Source organism: Staurois parvus, unplaced genomic scaffold (assembly GCF_062004578.1).
Source record: "Staurois parvus isolate SC_StPar_1 unplaced genomic scaffold, SC_StPar_1.0 ptg000031l, whole genome shotgun sequence".
Taxonomy (NCBI): Eukaryota; Metazoa; Chordata; class Amphibia; order Anura; family Ranidae; genus Staurois; species Staurois parvus.
The window spans coordinates 14,241,356-14,267,500 of NW_028317827.1; the positions used below are offsets into that span (position 1 = coordinate 14,241,356).

Genomic DNA, 26,145 nt, shown 5'->3' on the forward strand with positions numbered 1-26,145 from the left:
AAATGTAGGCAGGGCACAGGACAAAGCAGCACTAGGGACAAAATGTATGTGAAATGGTTTGATACAGGAATGTTTTACTATGTGATTTTAGTGAATGTCATTTTTTGTTATTTTCAAATTTCCCGCCGTTCCGTCCCCCGTACGTCCCGACGCTCGGAGGGAACGGAACCCAGATGACAGATGCCAGCATCTGCCGGATTACATTGCCGGGGACACTGCAGGAGGGACAGCGCGGGAGCGCAGGACAAGGTAAGTGACCGAGGGATCGTGGAGCAGCGCCGCATGGTAAGCCCGAGTGTAGCTCGGGGTAACCGCTTGTGGTACTGAAACTTTATCCCGAGCTACACTCGGTAATACCGCCACGGAGGTTAATAGAAAAAGGACAACACATTTGAACAGTGTACACTTACCTGGCTTACGCTCCAGCAGCTGCTGAAAGTGAAACATGGCTTGCTCATAGTCTTGTTTCCTGAACATAAGATCTGCCATCATCTGCAGGGTGTAAAACAGGAAGAAAAATATTTATAACAATGAAAAAATTATTTTAACACCACTGACACCCACATGGTATGCTGCATGCAGCCATGTGCAATGTTCAATTCTGATAGCAGTGAGTGACTACTTGAAATTTTCCAACCTGGCCAATATTATTTTTGCCACCTAGTTGTTTCAAAGTGCTCTTAGCCAAGATAAGCTGCAGTTATGATGGATCTGTTCCCATCCTAGCTGTTATGGGATTTACTGTGCAGGGGGCAAGTCAAACTGATGTAGCTAGACTAAGGAAAACCGAAGCTACATCAAAGTACTACAATGTGCTTTACCAAATGGGGTTCACAACAATGTAAAAAAATGTTCTTTACAACCTATTAGTAGGCTGCTATGTTTTCCAGCAATGAAGCAACTGTGTTCAATTAAGAAACTCCACTTACTTTACCTTGATCCACGTTCCTTCTGATTCCCAGAAGATAGAATTCATATACAGTGGGGATCGAAAGTTTGGGCACCCCAGCTAAAAATTTGTATTAATGTGCATAAAAAAGCCAAGGAAAGATGGAAAAATCTCCAAAAGGCATCAAATTACAGATTAGACATTCTTATAATATGTCAACAAAAGTTAGATTTTATTTCCATCATTTACACTTTCAAAATAACCGAAAACAAAAAAATGGCGTCTGCAAAAGTTTGGGCACCCTGCAGAGTTAATATCTTGTACTGCCCCCTTTGGCAAGTATCACAGCTTGTAAACGCTTTTTGTAGCCAGCCAAGAGTCTTTCAATTCTTGTTTGAGGTATCTTTGCCCATTCTTCCTTACAAAAGTCCTCCAGTTCTTTGAGATTTCTGGGCTGTCTGTCATGCACTGCTCTTTTAAGCTCTATCCATAGATTTTCAATTATGTTGAGGTCAGGAGATTGTGAAGGCCATGGCAAAACCTTCAGTTTACGCCTCTTGATGTAATCCCCCGTGGATTTCGAGGTGTGTTTAGGATCATTATCCATTTGTAGAAGCCATCCTCTCTTTAACTTCAGCTTTTTCACAGATGGCATCAAGTTACCATCCAAAATTTGCTGAAATTTGATTGAATCCATTTTTCCTTCTACTCGTGAGATGTTCCATGTGCCACTGGCTGCAACACAACCCCAAAGCATGATTGATCCAACCCCATGCTTAACAGTTGGACAGAGGTTCTTTTCATTAAATTCTGTGCCCCTTCTTCTCCAAACGTACCTTTGCTCATTCCGGCCAAAAAGTTCAATTTTATCCTCATCGGTCCACAGAACTTGTTTCCAAAATGCATCAGGCTTGTCTATATGTTCAATTGCAAAGTTCAAACAATGATTTTTGTGGTGAGGACGTAGAAGAGGTTTTCTTCTGATGACTCTTCCATGAATACCATATTTGTACAAGTATCTCTTTATAGTGGAATAGTGTACCACAACTCCAGTGTCTGCCAGATCTTTCTGGAGGGATCGTGCAGTCAAACGTGGGTTTTGAATTGTTTTTCTCACAATCCTGCGAGCTGTTCTGTCTGATATTTTTCTTGGTCTTCCAGATCTTGCTTTAACTTCCACTGTTCCTGATGACTGCCATTTCTTAATTACATTCCGAACAGAGGATATTGACATCTGAAAACGCTTTGCTATCTTTTTATAGCCTTCTCCAGCTTTGTGAGCATCAACTATTTTCAGCTTTCTAGACAACTGCTTAGAAGAACCCATGGTGCTGATTTTTGGGGCAAGGTCAGATGAGTCTGGGCATTTAAAACCTTTGAGATTGACATCACCTGGTCTTCCCAGACGATGATTGAGAACAATCCATGACACTGGCATTTCTCAGCTTTGCAAAGGGGACAGTGCATGCTATAAATTCTGCAGGGTGCCCAAACTTTTGCAGACGCCATTTTTTTGTTTTCTGTTATTTTGAAAGTGTAAATGATTGAAATAAAATCTATTTTTTGTTGACATATTATAAGAATGTCTAATCTGTAATTTGATGCCTTTTGGAGATTTTTCCATCTTTCCTTGGCTTCTTTATGCACATTAATACAAATTTTTAGCTGGGGTGCCCAAACTTTCGATCCCCACTGTAGCACATAACTAGTCCACTGGAAGTGTAGTTCTGTAATCCTGTGTTGTCTATACCCTGGTACAAGCGGGTCAAAAATCACCTGGTTCAGCAGGAACTGTCCGAGTTTTGGTTTGTGTGCACTGCTGCCTATTCAACAAAAGCTGGTCTAACGACTGACTTCTGTTGAACGGTCCTGCTGGAAAACCAGCATTTGAATAGTGCTACCAGCCAATGGCTGTGCGCTCTGATCAGTGAATTCTGGCAAGCTGTGTGCATTGACATTGCTTGTGTTGATGATCAGTCAGGTTTTTTTCATTCAACCCTCCGGTTGAAAAAAAACAAAAAATGTGTGTGTTTACCCAGGCTGACTTTCTTTCTGTGTGCTGTATCTCCAAATGAAAAAGCCCAAGGCAGTGCCCACTTGGTGTTTGTGAGATGTTTACATTGTACTTCTGAAATTTCTTTTGAGCCTATTTCCGCTGACTAATTTTTGTTGTGGATGATACCCAGCATCATCAAGGCCCTTCATTAGTGGCCTGGCAATCAGGGACACATCTCCTGTACAACAAGGAGTGTTCTCACCACACAGGTTAGGTCATTGGTGAACATTACATGCAGCAATCTGCATCCCATTGCAGAACACCCATTAATGCTCATATCCTTTGACAGACACATGTATCCTAGCACGGTAGACACTGGCTGTTTAGCACTGTGACTGCTGTTAGGAAAGATGTGCCACTACTATTTCTCACAGCAGACACCAGCAGAACCAAGGAAAGTAGACTAATTAGTGTAATCGCATTATTACAAAACAGAAAACAGAGCCACTCACTTGCACTGATCAAAGCCTGAGAGATGTTCTGGGTGATTTTTTTCTTGGGGTACACAAGAAACACAGAGTCAAGCTTTGCAATATTCCTGTTGTGTACCTATATTTTAAAGTGTATGTAAACCCTAAATCAAATATATTTTGCAGATTGCCAGTCCTTGGATGCAGTTTCTGTATTCATTTTCTTTTTCAGACTTTTCCTTCATTTTCACCTGGTGATCCTACAAGTAACACACTCCCTGTACTAGTGTGACAGTGCACACTAGCCATACAGAATGAATGGAAGGGCAGCCTTAGGGAAAGTCTACAGAACACCTCCCCTCTTCCTTTCTCCACAACATTGGATAGAGGCATTTTGTAGTCCACAAAAATAGCTGGTAGCAATGTAACGGATAAGAGAACAGCACAATCAGAGTGCACTGGACGCTACCAGCTTCCACAATATCTAGCAGGATCATAAGTTTTTACACTTTCGGAACAGATATAACAAAACTGTTTCAACTGTCTGTTTAATTGACCAAAATAAGCAAATAAAAAATGTATCAGCAAGTAAAAACGGGTGACTACACACCAGAATGTAAAAGATCCAAAATGATTTATTGTAAATCCTTTTAAAAATCAGACATGCACAGTTCAACAGATAGGGAACAATGGTGATGCGTTTCATGCAAAGATGCACTTAGTCATATCCGAATAAGAGAATTATAAGAAATACAATACTAGTGTTTGCATGCAATTCACAACATAGTGTCAGGCGTCTCTAAATGGACTAAGAAAACAATTAAATTAATATGAAGTCAGATAAATGATGTAACTGTTTACAATGTTTATTATTTTGGATTTTTAAAGCTACATGTTACCAAATGAGAAAAAAATAGATGAAGTATGTTAAGTTATGCTTGCACCAGCCCCATACAGGAAAAAAAAAAAAAAAAAAATAATCATAAAAAATAAAGATTAGGTGTTCTACAAAAACAAGAGCCTGCTGTAAACACACATTAACTTCAAAATATTAAAGCTGCCAGACACGGAGGACAAAATGACATCATCCCAGTGTACAGAGACTTCCTTCACTGTAACTCCACTAGATGGAAAAAGTGCTGGAATATTTTCTGTGAATAACAAATATTAAAAGCAAATGCATCACCATAAAGGAATGCATTTTGCACCATATCCTCTCATAATGCCTCTTTACATTGTCTAATGAGCTTATATTGAAGGGGCCACCTATCTACCAGAAGATCGAGCAGTCAGGCTGCCTGAAAATGTAGAATAGAGATCTTAACCACTTCCCGACCGGCTGTTGCATATAAACGGCCGGGCGGTGGCACTGCAGGGTCGGGTGGCCGTTTATAAACGGCCTCCCCGCACCCTGCTTGTGCGCGCTCCCTGTGAGCGCGCAGCACCGCGATCCGGTGCCAGCTGTGTCCTCCGGACACAGTGAAACACCGATCGTCAGACGGGACCTCTGTACGAGGTCCCGATCATGTGATCACTGATTGGCCAATCAGTGATCACATGCAAAGTAGTAAGCAAGATGTCACTTGTGACATCATTGCTTACTACGTGTGAAATCTGTGAATGATCACAGAGGTCACATGGTACAAGGTTATTCACAACAGCCTTGTACCATGTGACAAGCTGTGACAAATCACAGCTCACTCAGTACTTCTCAATGAGTGCAGGAATGCACACAGAGAGAAAGAGAAATGATTGCTTTTTCATCCTATATGGGTGTAAAAGCAATCAGTGTAAAAAAAAAAAAAAAAAATCTTCATCATCCCTCACAAGTAGTACAGTGTCACCATGGTGACACTGTACTGCTAGGGTGACAATATGTAAAAAATAAATAAATAAATAAATAAAAAATAATAGAAAAAAATAAAATAAAAATGTAAAAAAAAAATGTTTAAAAATTATAATTTTTGGTTATAAACTAATTTTTTTTTCTAAAAAGATAACGGAATAAATTTTGGCAAAGATTTATGATGAAATATTATTTATTTGCAAAATTTTATAAAAAAAACACTTTTGTTCAAAATTTTTGGTCTTTTTCATTTACATAGTAAAAAAAATAAAAATCCCAGCGGTGAATAAATACCACCATAATAAAGCTTTATCTGTCTCAAAAAAATGGTAAAAAATTAGTTTGGGTACAGTGTTGCATGACTGTGCAATTGTCATTCAAAGTGTGATAGCACTGAAAGCTGAAAATTGCCCTGGTCAGGAAGGGGGTAAAAGTGTCCGGTCTGGAAGTGGTTAAAGCAGGGGTATCCAACCTTTTGACCTTCCTGGGCCACATTGAAAGAAGAAGAATTGTCATGGACCAAACACAAAATACATTTACAATAAGGATAGCTGATGAGCAGAAAAAGTCAGGCAGATCACAACATGTTTATAGTTACCTGCTCTGTGCAGTGGTTTTGCACAGAGCAGGCATGGTCCTCCTCTTTTTGGGTCCCCGCCGGCGCTCTTAGCTGATCCCCATTGAGCAGTGCCCCATGGGAAAGTCACTCGCCCTAGGGGCACCACTGCGTGCTCGTCCCCAAGCTGCTACTCTATGCATTTATAAGACACAAAGTTGTAGCTCGGCCCCGCCCCCCACTCTGTCCTTATTGGCTCACTGGCTGTGATTGACAGCAGCCAATGGGCTCCTGCAGGTGTCTCGGCCAATGAGGAGGAAGAATTCCCAGACAGAGAATGTCACTGGATTGGACGGGGCTCAGGTAAGGATTGCGGGGAGCTGGGGGGGGGGGGGGGCTGCACACAGAAGGTTTTTTACCTTCATGCATAGAATACATAAAGATAAGAACCCTTCAGCCTTTAGAGCAACTTTATTGAAGACTGATATAGATAACGTACCCATCTGAGTAATTAAACTTCATTTTTATAGTTATTTTTTTTATTACAAAAGTAAAAAAGAGGGCAACATAAAACTAATGCAATATTTGACACTGTTTTTGATAAACTAAACGCATAAATATCTGGTTTGATGAATGTAGTAGCAATTCTTAGTGCATTCTCAAGGTACTCATCAGATATTTTGGTTCAAATTTTGCCCTTCGTGTGCTTCTTCCCTGAAGATAGTTGCTCACAAATATAGGTGCTGCCAAAAACTGATGGATGAATAAGGAGTCATTGTGAAGAATGGGATATTTTTATTTGGGAAGATAAAACTTATGAAAGTCCAGTCACTGACTTTCAGTGAGACACGGTCATAGTTTTCTTCAGCTGCATGTTTTTGCTAAGTGTAAATGCATTTTCCAAAAAATTCTCCCCCCCCCCCCAAAAAAATCAAGATTTTTAAGTAAGTTTACGATTTTGTGTTGGGCGGCATACACAGCCATCTTTGGCTGCATGCATCTCGTGGGCCCCAGGTTGGACATCCGTCTTAAAGATTATCTAAATCTATAAACAAAAGTGTATGTACTATAACTCACCAGTCCTTATATTTGGTGGCTGCATTATACTCTGTTCACACCATAACGTTGGTGTTGTATGAAGCATATTTTTTCTGCGCAGAAAAAATATGCATTTGACACTAGTGTAGTGGTGTGAACAGCGTACATAGAAAACAGTTTATTTCTTTGTGTCCTTGCAGAGACAGGTGCAGACGTGGTGTGAACGAGGCCTTAGTTTTCATTTTCCAGGCTAAGAACATTTTGAAAAAGAAGAAAAACCTTTTGCTCTTGTCTTGGTGCTTCATGTGAGCTGAACTATAAGCACACACATTCTTATTTGCTTTCCAAGCTTCTGTAAATTATTAACTTTCCTATCCACAAGTAATGAAGATGAACCGAGAAACACCTATTTGAAGTCCAAATCAGGAAAGCAGCCTGAATGACAAACATGACTTCCTCTATAAATACTAGTGGTGCACCGAAATGAAAATTCTGGTGCCGAAACCGAAAATTCAAAATGCTCTTGGCCGAAAACTGAAACCGAAATGTGCAGTTTTTAAAAATGAATATATATTTTTTGGAAAAAAAACACTTTGATTAAAAAAAACAAAAAAAAACCAAAACAATATATACCCCAATTTTTTTGTAAAATACGAAAGAGGATGTTATGGCGAGTAAATAGATACCCAACATGTCACGCTTTAAAATTGCTCATGCTCGTGGAATGGTGTGAAACTGCTGTACTTAAAAATCTCCATGGGTGATGCTTTAAACATTTCTACAAGTCAGCAGTGTAAAGTTACAGAGAATTATTGCTCTTGCATTCGTGGCGATACCTCAAGTGTGTGGTTTGAACACCAGTTACATATGTGGGCATGGCCTACATATGCGTTCACCACTACATGTGAGCACGGGGGGACGGGGGCACTTTAAACTTTTTTTTTATAAATGTATTTAATGTTTTTGGGGTTTTTTTGCACTGTCTCTTTAAAAAAACATTTAATCACTGTTATTCTTATCACAAAAGACGCATGCCTCCCTTTTGATAGACATAATTAGTGACAGGTCCTCTTTATGGAGAGATATGGGGTCAATAAGACCCCACATCTCTCCTCTGTAATGTAAAGCATTGGATCAAAAAAAAAAAAAAAAAAGCATTGATCTAGTGCTTTAAATTAGAAAAAAAATGGCCGGAACCAGAAGTTACATCGCTGCGGTCCTCCAAGGACAGAGATGAGTGGAGGCCATCTTTCCTTCACTAATCTCTATGCCCAGCGCCAGGATCGTTCGATGGTTTCTCAGGTAAGGCTGAGAACTACCGAGCAGCAGGTGGGTGGCTGTGGCGAGGTTTTTTCAGCACCCGTATCAGTGCTTGTTTTCATTTCGGCAGACGGCCGAAAGTGGTGTTTTTGGCCGAAACGTTTCGGCCACCGAAATTTCAGTGCATCCCTAATAAATACAGTGAAGGGGTAAGGTAAAATCCTATTTTCAAGGTACTTGCTTCCACTTCTTTCTTTGCCTAGGTACAGTCTGCAGTGCCCACAGTCTCCTGATATATCACATCACACATCTCAGAAAATTTCAGGACAGTCTCCCCACAGGCTCTCAATCTCATGCATGCACAGCGGAGCTTCAGCAGGGGACCAGCTTTAAGTGATCAGCAGTGATAGCCAGCCCAAATACAAAATGGAAGGACAGAAGTAAACAAAAAAAAAAAAAAAAAGGCTGTGATGACTTGGGGTGCAAGGAAGACAACGCTAGACGTCACGGGCTGGCAAGTATTTGTTTCTTAAAATTTAGCATCTACTCTACTTGGAGCTGCTGACTACTTTGGTTTTGGATAGCCAGGTGAGGTTCATGTCAGGGTCTGGTAGCTATAATTTATCTATGAATTTATATTACATCGCCTTTCATTCTGCTGTACCAGCACTCTGAACAAGTCCTGTCACTAGCCTAACACTTCATATGAAGATAAAAAAACAAAACAAAAAAAAAAACAAAAAAAAAAAAACATACCCATCTCTTTTAGCTCACCATAGCCTTGATCAAGTATGCTAGCACTTACCATTGCAGCAGCTTCATTGTTCTGGTCATTCTTCAATAAGAGGGCACATTGCTGCTGGCATGAGTCAATGTCATCTTGTGCAAGATACAGGTGTGCAAGCTCCATTATCACCTTGACAGTAAAAGCACAAAAGGGCATAAAAACAAACTATACATGCAAATAAAATGTGTATACCATAAAATTTAGCTTTACAGTAATCAAAGCACTTTCTTTTTTTATGAATAATTCTAAGAGAATTCCACACTTTTAGTTCCTCTCAACCTCTTCCCTTTCTCATATTATGCATCATGCAATCAAACTTCTGCACAATTGACTTTCACTGTTGTGTGATTGGCGCTGGAAGTGTCAATATTAATGCATCTCACAAAGCATTGTCCACTGCAACCAGACAGATGAATAAAGTTAACATCTGAGATAAAACACTTGTGTATTATATCCTAATCATGTGTTTTGTTCATCTAACTGACAAGGGTCACCCATTATACACAAAGGAATGCCAGTGGGGGGGAAATCGGGTGGGGGCGGTTATGTAGAAAATGGTAGCTGATCCCATGACCTATATAAACCTATATAAAAAGGCAATTTCTGCTCTCTTAGGCCCCTTTCACATGGGGTGGAGTCCACTCCAATCAGCAGGGCATCTGTAAGTAGTTTCCCTGCTGATCAAAGCCAAATGGGACAGTTGTTACATCCATGCTTGTTCAGTTTCTGTCCAACTGACATGTGCGGACCCGTCAGCTGCTCTACAGGCGGCCAGGTATAACTGGGCTCCGCTGTCTCTTTACAGCAGGCTACTTCTGATCCAGTCTACAAAAATGGAAAGGCAGGAAACTTTGTCTTTTTCCCCATTTTTTTTACTGCAGGGCCTGCAGGGACCCAGAGGAAGGTGGGTGTAAGCACACAAGTCTGTTTACATCCGCCTGTCCATAGGGCTGCATAGGCTTTCCGATTAGGTCCACCTGAAAAACTGACAGGTGGACCTGATCAGAATGCCCATATGAAAGGGGCCTTAGACTAGCTATTGGGATATAAAGCATACAAATGATAAATATTTTTGATAAAATGCAGACCAATACTACAATAATCCTATTTCTTTAACATTGCAAATAACTAGAATGTTACCAGTTCACAGACTGCACTCCTTTATACTAAATAAAAGACAGTCAGCATCTGTCTGCAAAGGTACAGTTCAGTACCTCTCACCTTATTGTCAGTTTCACAGTACACCAGAGCTTCCTTATAAAATTTGATGGCCTTCTCATAGTCACGCTGGGCTGCAGCATGTCTGGCAATTTCGGCACAGATTTCTGCTGCTAGCACTTTCTGAGCTGGGACTGCATCTGGTTGCTCTAGCTGTGCCCTCTTCAGTACTCTGGCCTGCAGCTCTCTGGCCTGTCAACACAAGTAGAGACAGAAGTTCAGCTTATTTCACAGTTACATAATTTAACAAGATATTTATTTTAAAAGCCTCTCTGTATATGTCACTTATATTGTCACTTATTATGTAGCACAGTCTTTGGGTCATAAGTGGCCTGTAGAATGTGTGGACTGCAGTTCAACAATAGCAAATAAAACTGGACCTGGAAATCTAAAGTCTAAAGTAAGCAGATTGGCCTTTAACAAGCTTATTGATACTGCAGGGATATACACCAATCAGCCATAACATTAAGACCACTGGCTGGTAAAGTGAATAATATTGATTGTCTCTTTACAGTGGCATGTGAAAGTCGGTATTATACAATAGGCAGCAAGTGAACATGCTGTCCCTGGCGTTGGTGCGTAGAAAGCAGAAAAACATGGGTAAGTGTACGGATTTCAGCAATTTTGACAAGGGCCAACCTGTAATGGCTAGATGACTGGGTAACAGCAATTCCAAAACTGCAACTCTTGTGTGACATTCCTGGTCTGCAGTGGTTAGGACCTAATATTAGTGGTCCAAGGAAGAAACACTGTCAAACCAGCAACAGGGTCATGGGCGGCCAAGGCTCACTGATGCACGTGGGGAACGAAGGCTGGCCCATGTAGTCTGATCCAAAAGAAGAGCTACTGTAAATCAAATTGCTGAAAAAGTTAATGCTGGTACTGCCAGAAAGGTGTCAGAACACACAGGGCATCGCAGTTTGCTGTGAATGGGGCTGCATAGATGCAAACAGGTCAGGGTGCCCATGCTGACTTGTGTCCACAGCCAAAAGCATTTACAATAGGCATATGAGCATCAGACAGTAACCAGAAACCGGAGCTAAAATCTCTCTTGCTGCACCAAAAATGGAATCTTGCACTTGCTGAGGTGCCGCCCTTGGTAGATCGGGGAATCTTGATACTAGCAGAAAAGAACAAAACAAGGCGCACTCCCTTCCTCGGAGCAATAGATCTATTGCTCTGATGAAGGGAGCTTGACACCTGAAACGCATTAGCACTTTACCTGAGGACCCATGCTGTCCATGACTGGCATCCCTTGACTTCTTGTCTCTTTGTTCTTTTCTGCTAATATGAGCATCAGAACTAGACCGCAGAGCAATGGAAGAAGGGGTCTTCAAGGTGATGACTTGGCCTTTTCTGCTCGAAAATCTTGAGTCCTGACATTCATGTGGATGTTATGTGACATGTACCACCTACCTAAACATTGTTGCTGACCAAGAAAACCCCTTCCTTGAAATAGTATTCCCTGACAGCAGTGTTCTTTCAGCAAAATAAAGCACCCTGCAAAAATGGGTCAAGAATGGTCTGAGTAACTCAACGAGTTTTCTGTGCTGACAGAGCCTCCAAATTTTCCAGATCTCAATCCAATTAAGCATCTGTGGGATGTGCTGGAAAAAGAAGACTGATCCATGCAGGCCCCATCCTTAAAGGATCTGCTATTAATGGTTTGGGGCCAGATACCACAATATACCTTCAGAGGCCTAGTGGAGTTCATGCCTTGATGGGTCAGGGCTGTTTTGTCAGAAAAAGCGGGACATACTCAATATATCTGGGTGGTCATGCTGTTATGGGTGATCAGTGTATATATAGCCATTCAACATCAATTTTGATTTAGGAATGGAAGTATTCCAGGATACAGATAAGTGGGGTATCATTTATTAAATTGCCAAAGACAATTTGTGGTAAAAATGTCTGTCTCAGTCTCGCACTAATTTTGGGCCTCTCCAAAGTAAATTTAATAGATCTCCCATGTTGGAGTCACATTTAACAGAACAGGAGTCATCTCTTGATCAAACTCTATATAGTAAACTGAAACAATATGAGTTAATGAGTTCTATGAGAAACAGGGCCAGATCTCTGGGAGTGCCTGTAGTATTTCCTACCAGGTTTCCTAGGAAATGGCAAGGTCAGTCCTCCACTATTGCCTACACCTCATGAGTAGCTGAAGGATAAATCTGGTGTGCAAATGTGCGTATAATAGGGAGATCAATCCCTTTGTGCAAGCAGTTGTAACCAACTCAAAGAGTGCAGTGGGGGCAATCGTCATGTTAGTAGTACCCAACTAGTACTGTAGAGCATAGCGCAAATGTAGATATTGGAAGAGGTCTGACTGGGGTTTAAATAATTTTAACTGACTCTCAAAGTTATTCTGGGAAACAGTGAGAATACCAGAACCCTTCCATTTTCCAAAGCCCTAAAGTTTGAGGATTTCCCGGAGAAGGTCTTTAGCCAAGAGAGGGGTTTGTGGAGTGAAACCCTTAACATCCAATAAATGTTTAGCCAAGGGCGGACTGGCAACTCATGGGGCCCCAGGGCAATAGGGTATCATGGGGCCCGTGTCCTTGCCCAAACTCAAAAAAGCCTATGAAAAAGGTACCAGGGGCATCTCATGGGGCCCCCTACTGACCCCGGGCCTTCGGGCAGTGCCCGAGTTTCCAAATGGTCAGTCCGCCCCTGTGTTTAGCAGATTCCAATAATTTTACAATTAGGCTATGAAATAATGCCAGATTTCCAGTGGAAAAAAAAAGGAACTGCGGCTCTTAAAAAAAATTCAGTCCTGAAATTTACACAGCTCTACTGCACAGCACAGACCTGTCTGGCAGGGCAGGAGACCTGATTTTCCTCTGCTGCAGTTAAGTGTTGCACTTGCAGCTCTTGTCCCTCCTCAGCCTATGACTGGGAGAAGCAGTACACTGAACACATCTCCCTATCAATCTGCTCTTGCCCTATCAACAAGTCCATTGATGGTACAAGACTGCTGCAGCACAGCTGATTGGCTTTTTGTGCCGCTTTTCCCTCTCCTAGTCTGAACTCTACTGTCTAGGAGACTGCAAGTGGCTGGTACAAATTGAGGAACGTACACTGCTTGCAAAAAAAAGTATAGATGTATCCATGAATACAGAGCCACATTAAGGTGTGTGTTTTTTTTATACCTGCCTAGTGTTCAGCTTTAAGGGGTTACATAGCCATTTTACTGGATAGTGACAAAAACAATATGAATATATAGATAATAATTTACTCTTTGTAAGGAAACAATGGCCTCTTCTGTCTTCTCCATCTTGCTGTAAATCTTTGCAAGCAGAACATGGTAACGGCTGTCATCCATAAGAGGAGATAGCTCATTAACTTAAAAGGCAAAAATAAACTAAATTCAGATCATTTCAATAAAATGAATGCTGCAAAGAATTCTGCAGACTACAGTATTTTAGAAATTTGAATTGTAATTGCTAAAATGCAAATAAGCAGCTCAGTCATACCGGTCTCATGGTCCAGTGCTTGCACCAGAACTTTCTCTGCCTTCTCATAATGCTTCAGTTTTAATAGGAGCTCGGCCAAGTCATAGCGGAGGAAATTCTGTTGACCGCTTTTCACAGCTGTTTCATAGTAACTAATAGCCTGTCAAAGACCACAACACATTGTCAATGATGAATGATTAAGTACATGAAAATATTTTATATCAGGAAAAAGTATGGCAAGTACCTTAGCATAGTTGTGTGTCTTGATGAGGGCTTTACCAATTTTACTGGCAAGTGTCCCATCTTTGGGGTTCTTCTTTAAAGCCTGCTCATAAACATCTATGGCCTTCTCTGGCTTAACAAGATAAAAATAAATACTATTAATGTTTTCTATTCCTACAGAAATGTACCTATGAATGTTTAAAATGAACCTGTAATATCTTCTAATAGCAAGCACAGGAAATAAAGTAGATCTCATTACAGAGAATTCTAGGCTGTTCACCTTACCTCTTGAATATTCATATAGGCATCACCAAGAAGGAGATATGTTTGAGAACTTGGAACCTTATCAACCAGATCCCTGAAAAACAGTAAACATTTTAACATAAGTTTATTTTTTTTTCTAGGAATTCCACCTAGCTTTAAACCTTCATTGACCTCTGTACCTACAGGCACTGTGAAACAATTTATCCTCAAACTGTGCTGCAAAAGTAATGAAGTTGTCCGTGTTGTTCTCTCAGCAGTCTATCGTTCCCCTTCAAGGTAACAAAAGCAGCGTTCCAACCTGATCATCTTTAACATGAACAAAGATCAAGATCTCTAGTGAGAGGATTATATGTGAACTAATCTTGCTAAAAGAATGACTGGGAGGTTTTCAGCCCTGGTTCACACTTGTCATGGGATCTGACAGTGTCAAATTGCATGACAAGTCAAACCCTATGATCAGGAATGGAACCGCTCTAATCAGTGCAACTCCGACTTCGTAAGAGTCGCACCAATTTACAAAGTATTTCCTGCACTGCGTTTTCCAATTTCTGGTGCGATTTGCATTGACAGATGCCTTACAAGTTGCAGCTGAAGTCGCAATGACATGCCACTTTGAAATTGTACAACTTCACTTGAAGTCTCACAATTTCAAAGTTGTATTCAGTGTGAACCCGGGCTTCCGCTGTGAACTCTAGGGAAACATAGCTCCACAGTGCCTGCAGTTATAGAGCTCAGTGAGGGCTTATTTTAAAACTTGTTTACTGCTTGTTACAATTATGCAAATGATTTAATGCCCACAAACTGACCACAGGTTCACTTTATAGTGAACTTGTTTATTGCTCATGCAGGCATGTATATTAGGAAGGTTGAATTTCACAATTTAACAAATCTTCATATATCACAAGAAGGAGTTTAGGCAAGTGATAGGCAAAACTATGTAGTCCAGCAGGCAGGGCTGAAAATGCTGTCTGGGACTCCAGTGCGCAGAGGCACTGTGTTATCAGCCCAGACAGTAAGTTAGAGGCACACAATTTCTGGCAGCCCAACAGGTATTTTTTGGTACTTGCAACGTTTTTGTTTTTTTTATTAAAATCAAAGAAATTCTATTGAGAGAATAAGTGTGACAAATAACCAGCAATTCCAGAACAAACAAATAAAACAGTAAGGCATGGATGGAGCAAGCATGAACACATCTACTCCACAGAATCATGCTATACCAACCGCTCCGTATCCGCCACCCCTCTCTGCCAATCTCTCCACTGGCTTCCGATTGCCCAACGCATAAAATTCAAAATATTAACATTAACGTACAAAGCTGTTCATAACACTGCCCCAAACTACATCACCGACCTGTTATCCATCTATCACCCAAAACGCACACTCCGCTCCTCACAAGACCTCCTTCTCTCCAGTTCCCTGGTCTCCCCCTCCTATGCCTGTCTCCAGGACTTCTCCAGGGCTTCCCGCATCCTCTGGAACTCACTACCCCAATCCATCAGACTGTCACCTTCCCTCATCACCTTCAGGCGCACCCTGAAAACCTCTCTCTTCAGAGAAGCCTACCCCTCACCTAATTTGCTGATCTCCTCCGCTCTTCCCACCACTCCATTCCCCACAGCTATTTCCTCCTGTACCACTCTCCCCTCCCTCCTAGATTGTAAGCTCCAAGGAGCAGGGCCCTCGAACCCCTCGTGTATTGTATTGTTACTGTACTGTCTTGTGTGCGGTCTCCCATTATAATGTACAGCGCTAAACAAACCGTTGGCGCTATATAAATACTGTATAATAATAATAATAATAATACAGTAGTATAAAAGTGGCACAGGACCTCACCCCCAAGCCCACATCCCACCACCCACCCTTCGTGTGAACCTCCCCCCACTATGTCTCCCAGGCTACGCTAGCCCATCTGCTGGCCCGGGACCTGTTCAGCTAGAGGGGAGCAAGGAGAGCGGACATGTCCGCTCCCCTCCCCTTCTTGTCCTGACCCGGAAGTGATGTTATGTCACTTCTGGGTCCCCGTTGACAGATTCTAGCCATGGAGGCCGGGAAAGAATGTAATGCGGTGCAATAAGCATTGCATTACATTCATTTGAGTGCAGGGGAGACATGCAGGGTCTTTTAGACCTTGGATGTCTCAATAAAGAGAACCTGTCACCAAAAATCATCACATAGAGGAACCATAGGTGTAAATTAGTCAGTGAAAATCCTGCCTATTACCAGATCATGTGGATTTATACCTGGGATATGTATCCAACCCTGGACCCCAGAGTTTTTCAAATTTATGAGGGCAACCCCTGTGCTGGTAGATATATTTCTCCATTCTTCATTTTCCCATTCATTGCAGCCATTCCTTAGGAGTGAAGGGGGGGGGGTCTGTTGACTTCCAATGTAATAAGATAACCCTCTGTACCTGGAATAATGCCCTTGCCACTGCTTTCCTTGCATCACTATGCAGCTGTTATATCCGGAATATTGTGTTCAGAGTACCCATAATTCCCTCCCATTATAGATGTAATTTAGGACACCTCCTTAAAAGATGAATTGAATCACCATAGTCCTGGCTGCATTTAGTGCATGTGAGGTCCTTAAATATGCCCATCTTAAAGAGTTTTAAAAGGGTATAATGGACCTGTAGAAACAAATATAGCTGCAGAAGTGCTTTCAGCATTTTTAGAGCAATACAACATGTAGAAATGTGTAAGTACTGTAAAGATGCACTGCATATATTTTTTTTTTAATTCTACCCTGACAAACAATTTAAAGTTCTGGCTAAAGTTACTTTTAAAAGGTACTTAGAAAAGTAGAACATTGCTCTGGAAATGTATGTAATACAAAGTGATGAATGAAAGTGCTTCACTTGAAAATACAAGGTCCCAATGTTGTTGACAAGGGTATTATGTAATGTAATGTATTTATGTTGGCAAATTTTATTATTTCTATTTCAAAGCTAATATACACTGCATTATTCCTGTTAAGATCATTTTATTTTTGTTTTCATATTCTTTTGTGAGTAGAAGTGATGCTTACAGTAAATCTACCCCAGAAATACATGCTAATTATTTTACCTGTAGCAGCTGACATAGAGCTTCTTATCTTTCCTGTGCTGCAGATAAATATCAGCCATTTTCTCCTTGGCCTGCACAAAGTAAGGCTGCTCTGGAGAGACATTTCGAAGCATGGATAATGCTTGTTCCACATCACCATGAGTCAGAGCCAGCTCCGCATTGGCAATCATGAGACGCAGTTCTTCCGCTGTTCCAGTAAATTCATTGATAGCATCTTGTAATACCTTTGCTGCCTCGTGCTTTAGATACATGTACAGAAATAGCAATAAAGAAAGGTTATTGAGTAAACATAATATCAGACAGTACATAGGTCCTCACATAGGTAAACGTTTCAAAGGGAATGAGTTTGAGATTCTACCTGTCACCAGGTCAGAAAAGAGGGAGCCAGTGTCTGACAGACCGCTATAGCCAACAAGAAAACTCTAATGTTTATATTATAGAATTAAACAACGTGAACACAAACAAACCTTCCATTTAATTATATATTAAAATCCTGTTTCTACATACCACAAAAAAAAGACCAATAATGTAAAATTACTCAAATAAATAAAAGACCAAATTACCAAAATAAATAAAAAAAAACACAACAGCTTCTACTCGAGTTTACGGTGAATATTCATGTCTTTTTTTTTCTTTTGCTGGCCTTACAGTGAGCAATTTAAAGGTGAACTCTGGATACAAAAAAAAATCGTATATATTCCTTAATAGCCACAAAGCAAATAAATTCACTTTGTGAGCACCAAATGATTTGCAAACCCAGGTATTATACTGTAAAATGTTATAATTTTCATGAATAAAATTGTTATTTCTAAAATTTTTAACTGCGATTAACACCAAATAAGACTAACGATACATGATCATTTTAAGGTTGCCCAATGTCAGAATTATATCACAGCCAAACTGACTTTATAAATGATTTGCATATAGGAGGCACTGTGGGTTGATCTATTTAGCTGGCTAAATTAATTGTTCAGCAATTCCCTGACAAAGCACAGCCTGTACAAAAAGCAGATCTGTGGGGGTGACCGAACACATCCACAAATTACAGGCTGCCTGCAGAAAACTACAGGTGCAGGGCAGATACAGGACCAGCGTCCATGCACAGCCACATCCATTACAGCCCTAATTTCTGGGCCTAATTCACCCTGACCAATAAAATTGCCCAGAAAGCTAAACTCCTAACAGATATAAAAAACATATAAAACAAACATTAATACTGCTCTGAAAGCAATACATCATTAAATATTTTTTTTTTTTAAATCAAGCAGTGTAAGCATATGAATTTGACTTTGTGTCATTCCTGCCATAGCCGTGTATATCAGAGCTCAAACTGTGAGAGGGATAAGCAGCACAAGGAAGCAGTCGTGCTGCAATGCTCATGTGTTACAAGGAGCATGATGATAGGAGCAATAAGAAGAGTGGCAGAAAGATGAGCTCATCAGTCTGTTGCTTTTCCTTCACTGTGCAGTCACAGAAAGGGCAGTGCTGTGTAAGGTCCCTTTCACATGGGGCGGTCCAGTTTTTCAGGTGGACCTGATGAGATGTTCCATAGTATCAATACAAGTCCATTTACACCTGCCTACCTTCAATCCAATCTGGTCTGGTAAAGAAAAAAAAAAAAAAAAAAAAAAAAAAAAAAGGGAAGGAATCTGTCCCCCTCCGTCTAGGCAGATCGAATCAGAGGGCAGTCAGGTGTAAACTGACAGACGGTCCATTTACTCCCGGCCACCCATAGAGCACAGCAGGCTCTGTCATCTGCTTGCTCTGCTCAGCAGGGGACCAGTTGACAGATTCCCCACTGAGCAAATCAGATTCGGCCTTGTGTGAAAGGGGTCTAATTCTCAAAACTGGATGGACATAAATACAAATTCTGTGGCATGTGAAACAGCCCCCATATACAGTCATGGCCGAAATTGTTGGCACCCTTGATATTTCTCCAGGAAATCATGTATTTCTCACGAAACGTATTGCATTAACACATGTTTTGCTATACACATGTTTATTCCCTTTGTGTGTATTGGGACAAAACAAAAAAAGGGAGGAAAGAAAGCAAATTCGACATAATGTCACACAAACCTCCAAAAATGGGCTGGACAAAAGTATTGGCACCCTTTCACAACTGCGGATAAATAAGAATGTTACAAGCATGTGATGCTCCTGTAAACTCACCTGGGGCAAGTAACAGGTGTGGGCAATATAGAAATCACACCTGAAAGCAGATAAAAAGGAGAGACGTTCACTTAACCTTTGCATTGTGTGTCTGTCTGTGCCACACTAAGCATGGACAACAGAAAGAGGAGACGAGAACTGTCTGAGGACCTGAGAACCAAAATTGTGGCAAAATATCAACAATCTCAAGGTTACAAGTCCATCTCCAGAGAACTAGATTTGCCTTTGTCCACAGTGCGCAACATTATCAAGAAGTTTGCAACCCATGGCACTGTAGCTAATCTCCCTGGTCGTGGACGGATGAGGAAAATTGATGAAAGATTGCAACGCAGAATAGTCCGGATGGTGGATAAGCAGCCCCAAACATGTTCCAAAGACATTCAAGCTGTCCTGCAGGCTCAGGGAGCATCAGTGTCAGCGCGAACTATCCGTCGACATTTAAATGAAATGAAACGCTATGGCAGGAGACCCAGGAGGACCCCACTGCTGACACAGAGACATAAAAAAGCAAGACTACAGTTTGCCAAAATGTACTTGAGTAAGCCAAAAGCCTTCTGGGAAAACGTCTTGTGGACAGATGAGACCAAGATAGAGCTTTTCGGTAAAGCACATCATTCTACTGTTTACCGAAAACGGAATGAGGCCTACAAAGAACAAAACACAGTACCTACGGTAAAATATGGTGGAGGTTCAATGATGTTTTGGGGTTGTTTTGCTGCCTCTGGCACTGGGTGCCTTGACTGTGTGCAAGGCATCATGAAATCTGAGGATTACCAAAGGATTTTGGGTCGCACTGTAGGGCCCAGTGTCAGAAAGCTGGGTTTGCGTCCAAGATCCTGGGTCTTCCAGCAGGACAATGACCCCAAACATACGTCAAAAAGCACTCAGAAATGGATGGCAAAGAAGCGCTGGAGAGTTCTGAAGTGGCCAGCAAGGAGCCCAGATCTAAATCCCATTGAACACCTGTGGAGAGATCTTAAAATTGCTGTTGGGAAAAGGTGTCCTTCCAATAAGAGAGACCTGGAGCTGTTTGCAAAGGAAGAGTGGTCCAAAATTCCGAGTGAGAGGTGTCAGAAGCTTATTGATGGTTATAGGAAGCGACTGATTTCAGTTATGTTTTCCAAAGGGTGTGCAACCAAATATTAAGTTAAGGGTGCCAATACTTTTGTCCAGCCCATTTTTGGGGTTTTGTGTGACATTATGTCATATTTGCTTTTCTGCCTCTGTTTTATATTTGTTCCAATACATACAAAGGGAATAAACATGTGTATAGCAAAACATGTGTTAATGCAATACCTTTTTTGTGTGAAATACTTGATTTTCAGGAAAAATATCAAGGGTGCCAACAATTTCGGCCATGACTGTATGTATATTTATATATATTTTTATTTAGTCGTTTGCCTGGAACAAAGAATTTAGCCCTCATTTTAGGATGCTACATGTTTAACTCCTCCTATACCTGCTCGCCATTCAAACGATGAGCATCTACGAGCTCCAGAAAAATGGACACCCTGTCGCTAGCACTGATCTCTGCTTTTCTTCCCTTTGACTTTGCTGTAGCACTTCCTTTCTTCATTCCAGGTAAGTTCATTGCCATCTGTAGTGTTTTAATGGCTTCTTGAACATCTCCCATCCGTTTCTGGGTCTGTGCTTTCAGGAGATTGTATAATGGATACTCCCGTATCTGTAAGAAAAAAAACTACCTTTCACTGATAACATTTGAAGTGAGGTGAATTAAACATTTCACTTTTTCTAAGGTCATTCATCTGCGAACATTTACAGGCTAGAAAAAAGGTAGGAAGATAATCCAAAGAACACATTCTGCATGCCAACCTTACTTAACAACTGCAGATTCCCAAGGAAATGTAATTTGTAATATGTTGCCTATATGGGCTAAGGCTACATGAAAAATAAAAGATTAAAAAAATTATGTATGTTCATTAAAGGATAATTTCACCTTTCTCAACATATTGCATGTTACACCCGTATTTATGGTGTAACATGTAACTTGTTGAGCATCTGCCACCTGACCCCCCGATCCGCCCCCTCCTTGGTGGGTGGGTGGGTGAGTGATCTTCTCCCCGCATCTGCTGTCACAATTTTTCCCCGGCTCCGCCCACATGGCCGTATCATTCATTCACACAGCTCTGTAAATGAATACCTACAAGTACCATCAGCCATTGCAGGTGACGGGCTTGTAGTTCTCAATGAACTGCAAAGGCAGCAGTGAACCTCTCATGGTCCATTGAACTACCTGGACATCAGTAACTGTCTGCCCGTATAAAGTATGGGCAGATAGTGTACTGACAGTTTGCAAGAACCTCACATTGCTCCAGCGATCTGCTGGGTGCAAAACTTTACAGGCTCTCATGATAAAAATAATAAATGCACATTTTTTTAAAGGTAAACTTGTTCTTTAATGTCTGTGCACAGTCATGTGACAGAGTGAAAACCCTGAGATATTAAGTGCACACCATACTACATGGAGACACAAATCGTAAGAGGTGCTGAAGTGCCAGATAAAAGAAAGGCGCAGCTACTCACAAATTCCAAAGTATATAAGTGTCACAGCACTCTGGTATGGGTTAAAGAACGAACACTTGTTCCGTCACAAAAGTAAATGCAACATTTCAGGACTGAATAAGCCCCCTACATGAAGACAACTGTGTCTCTGTGCATGCAGCACCAAAATCTCATATTTATCCTGTGATAGAATAAACTCTGATTTAGGGAATTTATGTATGACCCCCAAAACACATTGACTGTCAGCTCAACAGGACCTTTTATTGTAGCAAAAAAAATCCATATTTGGATCACTTTCTGCAGCTTGGCGCTTTCATCCTTTCATTTTATAAAAGTAGACTCAGCCAGGAAACCGACTGAGGCTCCACTGGGCAATAGAGAGCTACAACACTATAAAAATGATTTGATTGAGTTGGAACTAGAGCTCCAACACCTGATTCTGGAATATACTATAAGTCATGTGATGATTTGGGGCATGGTGCTGATCAACACGTCCAAACACATGGTTTACCTTTAAGAAAAATAAATAAATGTAAATTTTTAGCAGGTATTTGCATTTATTATTTTTTTTCTAGGGAGCCTATAAATCAGTGCAATGTCAGGCTCCTTACAGACTCTCAGGATAGCTGTCTGCCTATACCTCCCATATGGCGCATGGGCAGGCAGTTACCTGAGAGTAGGAAGGTCAATGAACTAGGAGTACGCTCACCAGTTCCCTTGTAGTTCATTAAGAATTGCAGTCAGCTGCTGCAACGGCTGACTGTAGTTGTAGTTCATTTATCCAGAGAACTCTGAATGACGTGGCCGCATGGACAGAGCCCAGCAGGGCTGTGTTGTTTTCAAGTTGTGAGAGCGGGTGTGGGGAGAAGATCACCCACCCACTGTCACAGAGAGAGGGGAAGGCTGGGGGCAGAGAGAATGGATGCCAAATATGTTATATGTTACACCTTAAATACAGGTGTAACATGTAACATGTTCATAAAAGCGAACTTATCATTTAAAGCGAACATAAAGTTTACACCCAAAAGCTTGTAACTGCAGGCAGACATATAAAGCACATTCAGAAATATAGTCAGCACACCAGAAGAGATGAACCTCAAAATAGATTTACGGGAGGTTCAATTCAATGTAAAGTGCAAGGAAAAAATTCATAGTCTGGGAACAGTTCCCAAGATGTAAACCGAAGGTAACAGATCTGGAAAGTGCTAGTGAGCCATGAGGCAACAAGCAGTCAGATCTAGATACACTATATTGCCAAAAGTATTGGGACGCCTGCCTTTACACACACATGAACTTTAATGGAGTCCCAGTCTTAGTCCGTAGGGTTCAATATTGAGTTGGCCCAACCTTTGCAGCTATAACAGATTCAACTCTTCTGGGAAGGCTGTCCACAAGGTTTAGGAGTGTGTATATGGGAATGTTTGACCATTCTTCCAGAGCTGCGTTTGTGAGGTCAGGCACTGATATCGGATAAGAAAGCCTGGCTCACAGTCTCCGCTCTAATTCATCCCAAAGGTGTTCAATCAGGTTGAGGTCAGGACTCTGTGCAGGCCAGTCAAGTTCCTCCACCCCAAACTCGCTCATCTATGTCTTTATATAATACTTAATAATCCTTCTACACTATATTGAGAAAGTATTATAATCAGTATCATTTTTCTTGGGAAGAAAAAAAATGGAGAAAATATAGAAGAAAACCATCTCTCACAGGAGAAGGGGTCTAAGCGCATGGACAAAAAAAAAATGGAGCCTAATAAAATGGGCATGGTTATTTGGAAATACTGGGGGTCATACCCTGTAAATTGTCCAATCATCTGAAGGTAGCAGCATATAACCCATGGTCTAAGAATCAAGTCCCTTTGTCCTGTACAAATAAGATAAGCACTTTTATACACTTTATAGTTGAATTTTCTGAATCAGTTATAATACAGTATCACCAGTGACCACGCACCCCATTTTTGGGCTATAAGTGTGTGGTGGCAGGTGGATTGGGCTAAATTAGGCATATAAAAAGGATAAGTTCACCTTTGGGAACATGTTCCATTTCCTTCCTTCATCCTCTCACTGATCCACCCCACCATTGTGACAGCGAGCCAGGGATCTTTTCTCCACACCCCCCGTCATAGTTTGAAAAGAAAGTAGCCGTGCGGGCTCTATCCACATGGCTGTATCATTCATTTACAGAGATCTATGAATGAATGAACTACAAGTACCAATACCCTTTGAGGCTGACAGCTTGAAGTTCTCAAATGAACTACCAGGGCACTAGTGAGCACTCTGAGTAGTTCATTGAGTCTTTCCTGTCATTGTGTAGCAGCCTGCCCATATGAGGTACGAGCTTACATTGACAGTCTGCAGGAGCCCTGTATTGCACCCGCAATCTGCTGTCACAAGTGCAATGCTTTCCAGGCGCCTACAAAAAAAAAAAAACAAGTGCACATTTTTTTACCTTCAAAAAAATGTGCATTTATTACTTACTTAACCTTTAAGCAGGCACCCAGAGTTGCCTGCATGTATGTTAATGCACCTCCCTTTGAACATGGAAGCCCTGAAGTCCAGTGAACTCCTACATGCAATATCAACTTGAGTTTTCACAGTCTCTAGACTTTACTATTTGTCAGTGAGTAGCACCTCACACCCATAGTTAGTATTTGCTTGTTAGAGCTTGATAGGCCTCCCAATGACCTTTTTAAGGTGTATGAACAAACTTTTAAGCAACATAGTTATCCTGCAGTTTAATGACTATCTCAAGTTCACCTGAACATTTTATCTAAGTTACCAATAGTTATTTTCACAACTCACCTCAAAACTATAGCTCAAGCAGAGCTCCAGTGACTGTGAACACAGTTTTAGATTGTCCTGGGATAGGTACACCTGAGCCATCAGGAGGTGAGCATCAGCATATGAAGGATTATGTTCAAGACAATGTTGAAGATTACTCTGAGCTGCTTCAACTTCACCTTTAAAATACATACATTTTGTTATAGAACACCAAGGATGAGGATATGGTCTGTAAAAAGGTCATGTATTCTCTCGTTTGCACGGCCTTCCAGTTTCTAGCTATCCATTAAAAAAAAAAAACAGAATACATCCAAAACACTGCCCACACAACATGGCAGCACTATATCAGTAAATAAAAACTACACTAAGTATTGCTGCATCTAAATTGATCCAACAAACCTCAGGCACAACAATTTGACATGAACATAAGCACTGTAACATTTAGAATATTTCATCCATTCTTCCTCCAGAGTTTGCTAGGAGTTCCTGTGATTTTTCTAGCAATTTTTTCATCTATTAAGTCTGTACTCTATGCCACGGTTATGAGCCTGGCTTTTGGATTGTACTGTATCTGGACCCCCTGGACTAGTGGAGCTGCGGAGGTAGCCTGGACGGGACCTACACTGGGTTCTGCATGGGGCACTTTCCATTATCAGTTCTGGTTAAGTCGGCTGCAGATTGCTTTTCATGCCCTCACTTTCTACTAACGGCCTGGGGTTACTTACACTGCACCTGCTTGTGGTGCTGACGTCTGAAGCCAGAAGTCATGCTGTTCTCTGCAGCTAGAGTCTCCTTCTTCATTGTAGTCCTCCTTGGCTCTGAGTAGGTTTGGCTGGGGGTTCTGAATTCAGGGCTAAAGTTTTTAATACGGTCATGCTAGAATGTTTGACCCAAATTACCCAGTTACTTAATGACTCTGATCCTAGAGGTCACAAGCATGTTCTCAAACCCTCTCTAGCAGATTCTGTATCAGATTTGCAGCTTTTAAGCAATCAGCTGCAAAGACTGACGAGTCGCTCAAATCCTGGTCAAATAGAAAGCTTACCCCTGAGCAACCACAGTCTATTGCTATTAATCCCAGGTTAAAAGGAGACCATTTGGCTCTTCTAAATCCAGTGCGCACCACTGAAGCTAGAGGATCAGACCTCCTTCTTGCATAAGGCAAACTTTCGTCATAACCAGGACATTGTTCTGTCCTTTTGTCTGGTTTGCCAGAAGGAAATTTTTCTCAATTGCCTCAATGTGGTTCTGCTGTGTGAGTCTCTCAGCAACAACCTCTTTCGGAAAAAAAACAGATTCCCTTTTTGTCATTCTGGATGAGCTCTGGAAAGGCACACCAAAAAATTAACTTTACAGTCAGTACAAAAACTATTTTAAGCCCATTAAATAAATGACAGAGTAACAGTGGAAACATTACCAATATTCTTGAGCATACCTGTTAAGTATTTCACTTTTGCTATCAAAAAGACAGCTTGCTGAAGGCCTGGGGCCACCTTCACTACGGTCTCCAGAACAGAGGCACAATGCTTTAACAGAGGGGATGCTGGCTGGCCTGGAATGGGAGGCTGAAAGAAATAAAAAAAAAAAAAAAAAAAAGACAGTTCAC

At 41.2% G+C, this 26,145-nt stretch overlaps 1 protein-coding gene across 2 annotated transcripts in view; it reads right to left on the reverse strand.

The window, feature by feature from the left end:
* TTC21B (tetratricopeptide repeat domain 21B) overlaps nt 1-26,145 on the reverse strand; it is a 132,623-nt gene that overhangs the window by 34,923 nt on the left and 71,555 nt on the right. For both annotated transcript variants that reach the window (XR_016307954.1, XM_089660237.1), the window contains exons 12-22: nt 25,975-26,104; nt 24,561-24,718; nt 20,698-20,922; nt 17,070-17,308; nt 14,023-14,095; nt 13,760-13,870; nt 13,537-13,675; nt 13,299-13,405; nt 10,064-10,252; nt 8,861-8,971; nt 411-492 (exon numbers count right to left, since the gene is read on the reverse strand). Coding sequence is in view for 1 of the 2 variants with exons in the window: in XM_089660237.1 (XP_089516363.1) it covers nt 411-492; nt 8,861-8,971; nt 10,064-10,252; nt 13,299-13,405; nt 13,537-13,675; nt 13,760-13,870; nt 14,023-14,095; nt 17,070-17,308; nt 20,698-20,922; nt 24,561-24,718; nt 25,975-26,104 (1,564 nt within the window). In the remaining variant the exon portion in view is untranslated. The remainder of the gene's footprint in view (nt 1-410; nt 493-8,860; nt 8,972-10,063; nt 10,253-13,298; nt 13,406-13,536; nt 13,676-13,759; nt 13,871-14,022; nt 14,096-17,069; nt 17,309-20,697; nt 20,923-24,560; nt 24,719-25,974; nt 26,105-26,145) is intronic.